General features: G+C 42.8%; 1 protein-coding gene across 1 annotated transcript in view; it reads right to left on the bottom strand.

Annotated features, from left to right (window-relative positions):
• Window positions 1-10,711, bottom strand: part of LDLRAD3 (low density lipoprotein receptor class A domain containing 3) — an 83,357-nt gene extending 72,646 nt beyond the window's left edge. Inside the window, exon 1 of the mRNA XM_017741603.1 lies at window positions 10,690-10,711. Coding sequence (XP_017597092.1) covers window positions 10,690-10,711 — 22 coding nt within the window. The remainder of the gene's footprint in view (window positions 1-10,689) is intronic.
• Window positions 10,712-13,218: the final 2,507 nt, after the last annotated feature.

Here is a 13,218-nt window from a genome sequence, read left to right as displayed (position 1 = left end):
TCATCACTGTCATCAAAGCAGTCCGGCAGCCCATCACACTGCCAGGCCCCGGGGATACAGCGTCCATTACTGCACATGAAGTTTCCAGGAATGTTGCATTCATTCGTGAAGTTATTCCCAGGCAACAGTTGGCTGTCTGCAACAAATGAAAGAGAGGTAAGTTTATTGAGGATTTAACAAAGGCAGCACAGAGCGAGATGCTTATCAGTGGTTGAATGAAGATGAAACAAATGGACCCTGACCCTGGTTATTTTGTCATTATCCTATCAGTATCCCGAGCATGGTACTTGCTAGCACTTTCTTTTTCCTAAATTCTCATTTTATCTGTTCTCCATTCTCACACTCTATTTTGCAGATTTCCTTTTGCTATTTTCTTTCTAAGAACACACATGCGGCCTCTATGTATACTCAGGTCAAAGCAATGTTTGTTTAAAAAAAATTCTCTCCTCTTCACAGGGTCAGTCTAAACAGAAGTAAAACAGATGAGGCTACATCCTCCCATGAACTCAGTTCTATCCTCCCATGCTTTTGTCAGATCGGTTCTTAGCTTGCAGAATACTTTGTTGTTGTTCTTGTTAGCCAAGGGCTGTGCACAAGGTAACACACTGACATTCGTACCAGGTTTTCAATTAAGTTTTAAACACAGTGCTGCTGATCAAAGTCAGAATTGAGCTTCTTGGTGTTCATACAGTCCCCTAGCATACATCTGTCCACAGGCTAGTAAGGCAGCTGGCACACTGAGTCTGCCAGTAGCAGGATACTGGAAATCAAGAGAACAGTGAGAAAAAGAAATCTAGAGCTTTGCCTTCAACGTTAAACACAGCACTACTCAGTCATTTTAATCTACTCTTTGTAGATTAAATTTTTTCTCACTTTGTGCATTGTTTTTTGGAATGCAGGTATCACAGAAACACGAACTTCAGTGAAGGAAGGATAATGACACTCAAAGGCTTTAATAAGCATAAAAATGGCATGACCTGTCACAGAGCTGGGGGGAAGCTGCAAGACAAGGCAGAGAGTAAGAAAAATAGTATCCTTCCCCTTGTCTTCTTCTCATAGTCCAGACTAGTCCCAGGCAACATGCACTTGAGTAGGCAAAAATCCCGGAAATACAAACCTTCCCAGGTAAGGATGGAGGTGTCACAGAAACATCCTCCCTGCCAACCTGCATACCCTCATGGTTCAGAACCAGGAAGAACAAACAAAGCTGACACAAAGCTTAACCATTTACTTATCATTTATCTGTTTTGACAATAAGCACATTATTTTTGGAACTCTGGGGGAAGTTTTTGGAACTGCAGAGCTGTGGTTGGTTCTGCCCAACCTACTGCCCAACCCCTACACCATGTTGCTTCCTGTTGCTCTTTGAGTCCAACTCCTTCCTCTCCCAGGAAAGCCTGAACACCAAGGGCAAGGAAAACCATTATGAACACAACATGGAGAGTGCCCCATTCTTCAGTGCTGCACAGGGCACAGAGCAGATCACAACTATCAGGATAAGAAGTTTCAGGTAAGACCTTTTTCCTAGCATTCCTGAAGTCCCTGGGAGGAATTTGCTTTCTACAGGCATCTTTGGAGAACACATCTACCAAAATAATAAGCTTTATAGCATGATTAGTGCATGAGGCTTTTCAGAAACTCCTGAATCAGCCAGATGTAGCCAGTTCCCTTCCTCCCCCACAACATATCAAAATGCTCCATCCATGACACAGGCAAAACTGCTAAGATTCACATCACTACTTCAAAAGACACAAGAGGAATGCTTCAGGGAGGTAGGCTCTTTACGCCTATGTCTGTCTCAAACAATGTATTCCCTTTCAAAGGCTATTTCTTGCAAATGGCTGACTTTCCTGGGGATGTTTCAAGAATGTACCAGCACAGAGCAGATGCCTTAATGGAAATTTGCCCTGAGCTGTTAAAAAGATAATGTAGTTCAGAAAAAAAAGGTGGAAATAAGGTCTTCTGAGGCAACGGGGCAATCTGAGCCACTGTCCACACACCCAGAGCTACCTGTAACTCTCCTGCTGTAGCACCTTAAAGAGAGAGAGTGATGGCCACCAAGAAGCATGCCCAGGCATGTGGCTGGTAATTAGACATCTTTTAGGAGTGTCATTCAAACCTCAGTTTCATTCCCTGCATCATTGTTCTTCCCACGGAGATAACAGCAGGTTTGTTCTCTACACTGTTACAGCCTACAGCACACTGGAACAAGCTCAGCTCCAGCCCAGTCCGGCAGGACCCTCACTGCTCCCAGCAGCTCCTGGGGAAATGCTACACCCCAACTTTGCCTTTGTGCCTGAGTCCCTGAATTTAAATCAGCAATGGCAACAGTTTATCCTTGGCTACTCCTGCCATGAAGCACTGAACGGATACGGTGCTCGTCAATAAGCACCCCCAGGCTAGTGCAGCCTTACAGCATCACTGTTAACCGAGTTCTGCACTTCTATGTTCAACCAGCGAGGGCTTCGTTGTTGCTTATGGCGTTTTTCCCCCTTACAACAGTAATTGAACACATTCAGATCAGTCTTTGTATCACTGACATGTACCTGCTAAGTAATGACCAAATGAAAACCACCACACTCAGAGAGCTGCAGAGTGAAGCTGTCAGCATTTACACAACCTTTTATTAGCAAACAACTCCCACGGCACGAACACCACCTCTGGAGGAAATCTACCACAGTATTGCAAAATTACAGGATGCCATTGTCAGATCAAGATAGGAAGGAGATATCTCAGTATTCTTTGCAATGTAGAAGTTCAGTCAATATACCATGTACTCTATGTCATAAAGTATGTAAGAGCTTCAACAGCAGACTCTAACTCCCTTCTCCACAGTCCCCTCAAAAGCAGCTTTCCAGTCAGTATGGTACTACTGGAAGACTTTCCTGGTAATATCCATAACTTTCACTAGAATTTACAAGTTCTCAGATATTACAACACTGGAATGCCCTGGCTAAGAATAAATCTCTGCTATAAAACAGAGCTTATTCAAGCTTGACAAGAGAACTAGAAATTACCAAGGCTTTTGCTCTCTCAGAACCTAAGCAACTAAGGCAGTACATTTAGGCTGCAACAACAAAGAGGTGCCAATCTCACGGCATCTCTCTCCATTGCTCTACACTACCTTCTTATCTAACCTCATATCTGTATCTCTCATCCACCCTGCTCCCTTCCACGTGGAAGTAGCACCTATTCAAAATGAAAAGTCCTTCTGTGAGCATTTAAGTGAGACTTCTCCACGTGGGCAAGCTGCTAGCTAAGAACCAACAGCAGGTCTCACAGCTACCCGCCCCAGCTACAGAACTACCTTTTCCCCATGAAGCATCCTGGTGTTCCTGAGAGAAAACGTAACAACTGGATGCACTGTAACACCTCCTGAGCAGAATAACCAAAGCTCAGCTCCCATCAGATCTACTGTTGTTATCTTGCCTGAAAAGCATGATCTCCATATTCCTTTAATGAAAAAAATTTAGACCAAGCTAACTAATTGTAGAAATTTTTAGAGTTTCAAAAAGCAAAAAGCACGAACAAGAACCAACCTCCCTAAAAAAGCACTATCAAGTCCCTGTTCCTTTCAAAAACTCCTTTGAATAAATACCATACTTCTATCCTATTAGATTGAAGCAACATTCCAGGAACAGGTATCAAATTTTGTTACCCAGTGAGTTGTTTACAGGATTTCCTTTGTCATACAATAACCTTATCCCAAATATTCTTTTAAAGCAAGGATGTATTAATAACCCTTTCACCAAACAAACAAAAGATAGTGGAAAATCAAGATACTTGCAGATAGCCCTACCCAAGCTTTGCTCCGAAATGGGAACACGGAACTCTGACTCAATCCAGTTTCAAAGAAACCAATACTTCTCTTAAAACATGACCTCCATCACCTCCTAGGAGAGTTGCATGTTACAGAGAGCAATTTGAGAGCCACAGCCAATACATCTAGAAACTTGTTTTGTGCATTACTCCATGCCCAAAAAATCCATTGGTGGATAAAAAACTGTCAAAACAATGGCACATGTGGAACTGTTTTAAATGGTATTACTCCTTCTGCTTCCCTCATACTTTGCAAGTCTCTCCTAATGGATTTTAAAAAACCCTCAAAGAAATCCTCAGTGCAGTCCTCAGCTCCCAGCCCTCAGGAATGCGACGTTCCTGCCCACTCAGCACACAGCCCAATGTAGGGCTGTGCACGCACAAGGAGAGGCAGCGTTACAGACACACTCAAGACAGACACAGAAAGGACCAAACCACATCCTCGTGTCCATTTTCTAACAAGGTCCATAAAGATGTCAGGTTTTGTGTAGCCAACTAGCTGCACTGTCTGTTGGCAGGAGCAGAAACTCCTTCAATCTGGCAGAGCTGGCATTCCAACAGTTGACATACTTACCCTGCAGCCTCTTTGATTAATTTTGAATTCAACCCAAATAGGAGCTACATGGATGTGTTCAGTTAAGTAAAGGAGGACGGAAAGAAGGGGAAAGTAGTCCATTTTCACTGCAACACATTGCTCACTTTAAGCAGCATACCATCTGGGCTGAATGTGAAAAAAACGGACTCATGTTTCACTCTGAAGGGGACTGAGTAAGGAAAATCAATCTGTTTTAGCAGCCACTTCCAAAAATGTTGGTATTTAAATATTTAATATTTCCTGAAAAAGAATCAGGGAAAAATAAATTAAAGGACAAGTCATACTGAGCAAGCACTTCACACTGTATTAAGAAAGCAAGTCAAGGATATCCTTCACAAAACCACCTTTACCTGAAAGCACTCCAGAGAATTGTGCACATTACAGAACAGATCATTACTGATCACACAGCTCCATACCAGAAAGTATAATCAGTACAAACAGGCAATCAGCTTGGCCAAGGAGGTTTTGAGGAAGAAATACAAGACACTTATGTCTTCAATGCCCTCATGAACAATGCCAGTAACTTCAGCCTCTTGGCAAAAAGCATCTATCACCAAGGATGAAGCATGAACTCTTCAATGCCAAACCTCTGGCATGTCTTTTCTGCGAATCACGGGATCTTCACTGGATACTTTCAATGGATTGCTGCTTAAAGCTTTTCATATGTGAAGAGCATTATTTTGATCAGGCTGGTATGTAGCTGTGAGGCTGAATGGTTACTAATGATACTTTCCTGTCACACCATGCACACATTATACTCCATACTCATTTTTCATTTCTGCTTAAACCCTTGCCAGGTACAAATCCACACCAGGTTTGATATAAACACATCAGAAATCTGTTTTAACTCTACTGAAATCTGCAAAATGTTATGAAAACAAAAGGAGAGAGACTACAGCGAGTCAGCCGCTGGAATTTGCAGCAAGATGGCATCAAAAAGACATACCTTCAATACCTGCCAATATTTGATCACCAGGAAAACACATCACAACTAAAGAAAAACGAGCAATATTAGCAGACTTGAACAAGCACTTTTTGATGTTCCTCTGTGGTCTTAAGACTGCAAATAAGCAGTGTCAAGTGACTGGTAGGCTATTACAAGATTTGATTCCTCAGAGAACACAAACTACTTACAAACACTTACTTTCAGGTCCACTTCCTTCTGTAAATTTAGCCCTTCAGCACAAATGTTTCTTTTCCAACTTCTTTATATTGACATGAAGCATCTGACTCATGCCATGTCTTCTTCACAGAGACCTACTAATGTAGGTGATGCACTCAGAGGAGGAATTCAAAAGCCAAGCACGAAGAAACTGCTTTGCCTATAAACTTCAGTTCTGCACGTGCATGCACAAACTTCACTGGCAATAGAAGTATGTTGTCAGCAAGATAACACCAGTGGCATTAAGGCAGACTTGGCTTAACACTCACTGCACTGAAACACAAGGCAGAGATGATCTGTGCTTATGGGAGAAAGTCAGGAGTCTCACAGCCACCCAGAGAGACTGTGGAACAAACTTGCTCAACCTCTTTACTGCATGCACTTCACCCCTTGTTAAAATAAAAACAAGGCACTAGTTTTGAAGACAAAGGTGCCCATACTGACTTCAAGCATGTAGGGTATTAAAAGATTGCTCATTAACAGCACCAAAAAGGTAAGGAAAATACATCAAAGAAGATGAAGTGTACTTTCCATCTCTCAAATAAACACTTCTGGTATTACTCAAAAAGTTGTTTGCAGCTGAAGGTTCGTAAGTGCATCATATAAATCAGCATAAATGCCAGTCTTCAGTTTGATTTGCTTTCCTATGCTCGCTGCAAAGGTCCTTGCCAGAACAGAAGAAAAGCATGCCAGTGCATACTCAGGCTGGCTTTGGGAAGCAAAGAATAAGACAAGCTCTCTCTTGCTCTGCAGTAAAACCTCTGACAACACCTAAGCCATCTGCCACAAGTAAAGGACACCTGCTACTGATTATCTGACAACTCAAATCCCCTTGAACAGTTTTAATCCCTATCCTCATTTAAACTGCCTGATGTTTACAGTGCTTATGCTATATTAGAAGTTATGAGGGTTATTTGTAAAGGCAGATTGATAGTCCCACTGCAATACAAGTGCTGAAAAATGTTTCTTCACTGAAGCAGCAGGTAAATTAGTGATTACTCAGGCAACTGCTCATTGATCAGGTTCAACTTTCCCTCCTTCAGTTTTCCAACCATGATCCATGAGATGTGGTATATTTGGTATCTGGCATTTTCAAGATTTAAAATGGATCAGTCCTAGCCAAAAGATCAGAAACTCCTACGGTAACTTCAAATTAAAGGCTAAATATTACTGAGGGAAGTCAAAGACAATGGGAAAACCCTCTCAGAGCACTAGAATGAATAGCTTCTTTTAATTTACACAGAAAAACTACTGTGGCAAGGAATACTGACTACTATCCAATGCCCATCATTCACCCATTCCTTCCTCACTGCAAAAGCTGCCTTTGTTGAACTGGAGATCAATTAATCCATCAGGGTCCCCACCATAGAACAGAGTATCTTCTTCTAACTATCTTACAGCATTAGTCGAAGCAATTGGCACATTCCCTGTAGTAGGTGGCTGCATTTCAGCACTTAGCCATGCAAGCACCTTAATTAAATATAATCTTTTAAATCATTCCCTAATAAACAACCATTTGCTTTTTCCTTGCAACAACATGTGCAGGAAGTGAGCCAAGGTGAACAGCCTTACTTTAATCCTGCAGACTTTGTGGCTCGATTCTATATTTGGGGGACTGGGCATTTCACTAAAGCTTCGACATTTGCTTGTCTCAGCAGCAGTGCAGCTGCTTGAGTACACACCAAAAATACATCCCGCAGGTCTGCAGGCTCTCGCCACACTTAGTGTGGTGGAAGGGAAACAGGCTATGGGCCATTAACAGTGCAGAGTGAACACAGCTCCAAACTAGTACAGTTTAAACAGAAAAAGGAAGCAGAAATAAGCAGGAAGGAATACTTTAGATTACTGAACTAATGCACCTCGAAAGCGAAGCATTCCCCAGCAAGAAGGTCAAATGGAGATTTTATGCTGTTCTTATCCAAGCTAAAGCTATCCACACCGCTTCCTTAAAGAAGCAGGAAAGATAAAAACATTTCATTTTTCATACCTTTGAAGGACACCAACTGTGTGAAGTTTAACAAGGGCAAGCGCTGGATTCTGCACTTGGGACAGGGCAACACCGGTTGTGTGTGTAGATTAGGGAATGAGAAGCTGGAGCAGTGCTGTGGAAAGGGACCTGGGGGTCCTGCTCACTGGGAAGTTGAATCTGAGCCATCAGTGCCCTGGCAGCCAGGAGGGCCACCCGTGCCCGGGGTACATCAGGCACAGCATGGCCAGCCGGGCAAGGGAGGGGATTGTCCTGCTCTGCTCTGCACTGGGGCGGCCTCACCTCGAGTGCTGGGGCAGTTTTGGGTGCCACAGTATAAAAATGATACAAAGCTGTTAGAGAGTGTCCAAAGGAGGGCCATGAGGATGGTGAAGGGCCTTGAGGGGAAGCCACATGAGGAGGGGCTGAGGGCACTTGGTCTGTTCAGCCTGGAGGAGACAGGGGAGACCTTTGTGCTCTACAACTTACCAGGAGTTGAAAAGGAGGGACAGACACTGATCTCTTCTCTCTGGTGACCAGTGACAGGACCAAAGCGAATGGCCTGAAGCCATATCAGGACAGGTTTAGGTTGGATATTAGACAAAGGTTCTTCACCCAGAGGGTGTATGGGCACTGGAACAGGCTCCCCAGGGAAGTGGTCACAGCACCAGCCTTGACAGAGTTCAAGAAGTGTTTGGACAATGCTCTCGGGTGTGACTCCCGGGGTGGCCTGTGCAGGGCCAGGAGTTGAACTTGATGATCCTGATGGGTCCCTTCCAACACAGCATATTCTATGATTCTATGGCACACTGCTATAACACCACCCTGAGGAAAACATTATTTTTGTCTTCACAAAAACAAATTACTAAATGATTTATGCACAATAATGCAGAAGACCTACAAGAAATCTTGGGACAGAATTTAGATTTCATTATTCCTGTCTTTCATTTAACAATACACTTGTAATTACCTGCCATCGGTTTTCGTATCAAACAGATATACCTAAGAGAAATTAATTGGGGAGTAAGGGTAAACAAGAAGATAATAAGCTCATGTGATCCATCATACTACTCCAATTTCCCAAAAAACACGCCAAGCTGACATTCTGCCCGGAAAATACTGAGATCATGCCTGAAATGCAACAGCAGCAAGACTGAGTTTGATTCATTCAGCATCAAATTTAAAGGAGTAACAAACAGCAACAGAAGTGATGAAAAAAACCCCTTCCATTTAACAAGAAACACTATGGTTATTTTATTGTTTTTCTAACAATTGCAGGGGCTAAATTTTAAAGGTTTAAATTTCCTCGCATGATATTCTATGTCAATAAAAAGCCTATCTACCACAATTAAGTTCAAGTTCCCCAATCACCGAACCAGAAAATTTACTTTCAAAGATCAAAAGCTTTTAATTGCTCTTTGAGACTTGTTTCTGCAAGGACTTTTTTTGCACTGTGCAGATGCAAGGGGTCATAAAAGGCTGCTGTTAACCACATTTTCTTGCTCAAAAAGATGTACTGAATTATCTGCGTTTCAGGGCCTTCAGAGAGGATGGTTAGCTGTGCAAACTCTGGGATGTTCAGCCTTACTAGCTGGGCAAATTCATCTAGGCCTTACACATGATGTAAGAAAAATCCCACAGTTTTCTGTCCGGAGAAAACAACTGAATTCACTATTAGGTTATTTCCCCACAGGCAAGTGGTACTTCAAGCTGTTCTGTTGTGTCACATGACAACCCCTTAAAGCGCTGCACCAATGAGAAGTAATCACAAGGACTGCCAGAAGTTAACTGTGAGGCTGTAAAAGTGTTAATTCTCTGAAAAAAAGACCTCCATAATGTCAGTTGCTCTAGGAGCATTTCACTATGGCAGTGGTTAAAGTATGCTCTAACTTATAGGCATAAAACCCACTAAAGTCCTTTGGAGTTGGTACCCGATACAGGACACACTCCCCCCTCTTTTATATCCCAGCATACAAAAACAATGCCCAAATATGCAGCAGTACGAAAACAGAAGGGCAGAAAAAATGCTTTTTTTTTGTATCATCTTGCCCCTCCTCCAATGATCAATCACTCAGCACTTTTAGAATATTTAATATTTCTGTAGTCTTACGTCTCACCTCACAGATCAGACATAGAATCAACCTTTGCAAGTGAATGCAGTTTAAGCAAGAGCTATGTGAAAAAAAAAACCCAAACAAACAATAAACAGATATTAACTGGTAGGCAAAATGGTGTTTCAGCCAGCGAGAAAAAAAAACCCAACCATACAAAATGACAACCTCTGTACCTACAGAGATCATAGAGTCCAAATCCATGCAATGATGACAGTATGGAATGGTATCACTGGTCAGGAGCAGAAGCACTATATCAAACTAACTGCTGCTTTGTGTACATGGCTGTGATTACCTAAAGGCACATGTCCTCAACAGGATTTAAGCTGATCTAAATCAGAGCAAATAGCCTCATCTTTCTTCAACCCTGGCTATAAATTCCTGTCTTTCTCTTACTGCATAAACTCCAACAGGCGAGCAGCAAGCTTTAAAAAAAGTTAACCTAGAGCTGTAGTTCTCAGTGCTGTCTGAGTCAACCCACCACAAAGTTTCAAGAGCTTATGCCATCACAGAAGAGAGAGAAAGGAACATACATGCCCCCACCAGATTGAGAACACAACAAGGACTGTAGCCTTTCTCAGGCTAAGTCAGGTAACCTAAAGCAAATACTTCTGCCATTTTCAACTGCAACAGACACCACTTAGTCTCATAATAGTTGTTTGTCTTTAACAACCATGCCACGATTGCTTATTTAAGCACCAAAGTTTTGAAGAACACTAATTTCTTCTTGGTAGCTGTATATCCAAGTCTTCCCCAGTAAGGAAAGCTGCATGTCAGAACCAGACATGCCACTCTGTGTCCCAGCATACATGTAAATGGTGAAGGCTGGTTTCTCATACTGACATCTTACTGGTGCTACAGAAACTTTCCTGTCTGACTACCCAGGAGTCACTCTGGCAGTCACACTCCTACGACCAGACACTTCCACTGCTGGGACTGAAGCCCCTACACAGTGGGTAGCTACAGTGACCCAATGGGCGCCCTACTTGACTCCCTGCACACCCCACACTCACACAGTCAGACAAGGTTTCCTTACCGGATAAACCCTGGTTTCCCATCGTAGAGTCCCAAATCTCTGGTTCCTTTAAGTCATTTAATCGTGATGCATAACACAAAACCAGCTTGATCTGGTGCCTCTGGAGAGGGAGCCTGAACAACAGAACCCCTGGGCTTTTATACCTGAGTCCTTGGCTCCTGCTATGTGCCAGTGTCCGGTCACCTGGCCAGTGCCGGTTCCTGGGGTCAGCACCAGGTCACAGCCCCGACCTTGTCTGGGGCTCCCGACATTTCTCTCACGCAGGACACAACCTGCAGCTCTCACTGCAACTGCACAGCCAGTACCTGCTCCAAGTGTATCCCTCGGCACTGGCGAGTGACAATTTCAAAGGTGTGCTAGAGACAAAAAGCGCAGGGCTCTGAAAGCAAACTCACTGTGTAATAACAGTGGAGAAAGCAAACCAAGATGAAATAGTGATAATGATTACCTTCCTGATGACGGAGATGGCAGAGGGACTTTCCCATCTGGAGAGTTTGCATTTAGGATCTGACAGCACATCAGGAGGAGAAGGTAAGCTGTGGCACTAGTAATGAGGGGAGAACTTGGGCTCTGAGACTACATGAAAAGGTCACACCTCAAAAAGAGCCTGGAAGAAACAGCTGGGCGTGAGGCTCCACAGAGGAACCAAGTCCAAGAAAGGCTGGGATGCAAGACAGAGTAACAAAACAAAACACCAACAATGTCCTTAACAATAAAGAAATAACTCATAACCTTTCACTCAACAACACTGAGCTAATTTTCAAGTGTGAGGAGATTGATGACAGATAACCATGATTTTAATCTAGACAGGAGACAGATCTGCAGACATCTCTACCCTAGGAAGGCAACTCAGCTCCTGCTTTGAAGTCTTGCCCTAAGAAAAGAAAACCAGGAGACCAGAAACCTCTCTCCTAAGGCTCCTAAAAAATCTGGAAGAGGAACAAGAATTTTTTTCTAAATATACTGAATCAACAGTTAAAATTAGGAGAAGAATTACCAGAAGACAATCAGAGTCAAGGAAAGGCAGCGGTTTAAGAAAAGGGAAGTGACTGTACTAGGTGGTAGTGACAGCACACAGACAGTGAAGATGGGATAGTATTCCGAAACAGAAGCATCACCTGGAAATAGATGGTAACCTCTTCCAATACATGCAAATCTAACGAAGAGATAAGAGTGAGACTGGAAAGAGGGCATACATAAAGACCATGTGTATTGGGTGACAAAACATGATGCAAAGTGAACTTAGAACATCCCTGAATCTTTAAGGAGAAAGGCAACTCATTCCTCACCAGGTGCATAATGCAGATCTGTACCCTGTTAGAAAAAACAATTTCAACAAAACAAGCCGAAAGAGAGCCTTGAGTTCAGAGTATCAGCAGGCTGGGTTATAATCAGCTGATTTTCATCTACAATATATATGACAACACAACACGCCATGGGGCAGCCACAGCAACACCCTTCAGACTGTCCAGGAGCTCTCACCACTCTCACAGTATTTTGGAGACCCGTACTAACATACTGGTCTAATTAACCACAGGACACAAGCATTTTCAAAAGTCACGGCCTAAGTCTATTGGAAGAGATTTTGCCATTCCTTCAGAGTTGAGAGGTTTCTTTTTCTAGAAGACTGTGTATTTGCTTTTTCCTGTAGCTTTGGTCACATGCCCTCCACTAGGTAAGCCTCAAAGACAGTTAAGTGGGGGCAGAAGATGGGGCTCAGGAATGACAGATGGATACGAGTCATGGTTATTTATCTGAAGTTGGAAATTTCCCATAATCACTACCAGAAACCTAGAAGATAATCACTTCAAGTGAAAAATAACAGCTTTTATAACCATTTACTTAAAGTGTGATTTTCTCCCATTCAAACTGGGCTCTTTGATGCGCTCTATACAGCAATAATAAAAATTTATACAGAAGATAAAGTTACTCAGTGTTTGCTGCACGGATTAGACTGCTGCTGCTTTCTGTAAGCAAATCAAAACCAGAAAAATAAATGTCATTTGCATTTTGTCAATAGGAAACATGCTGTTAGGCAGATATATGGCAGGGATTATACTGAAGTGAGGGGCTCATTCTTTTCACTGGAGTTTAGTTTCACCTTATCTCTTTCACTTACTCATTGTACCAGAAGCCACAGCCAAGAGCAATGATGTTGTTCCCCTGTAGAGGAATATACAGAGTGCCTCCACACAACAGGACATTAACACGGGGTGCACAGTGGGGCTGTGCAATCTTCCTGAAAGGCACTGGTGGCTGATTCTTTCCAGCAAATACTGCCACAGCAAGATACCATTCCAGACACCACACACTCCAGACTGCTTTCAAGCCGGCAGTAAAATCAGGGGTTGACTGTAATATAGGTAATCTTGCATTTTGGCTTTTTCAACACTTGCTGCATTTAACAGCACAGCAAAGAGTAAAGAATACTGGAATGAAGGTAGACAGAGGAAGATTCAGCAAAAAGCAGAGAAGCTCTTCATGAGTGCGTGAGAAAAATGAACTTTCCCCAGGAGCAGCAGATGCAAC

This window comes from Corvus brachyrhynchos, unplaced genomic scaffold (genome assembly GCF_000691975.1).
Source record: "Corvus brachyrhynchos isolate BGI_N302 unplaced genomic scaffold, ASM69197v1 scaffold115, whole genome shotgun sequence".
Lineage (NCBI taxonomy): Eukaryota > Metazoa > Chordata > Aves > Passeriformes > Corvidae > Corvus > Corvus brachyrhynchos.
This window is presented reverse-complemented; position numbering and strand designations above follow the sequence as displayed.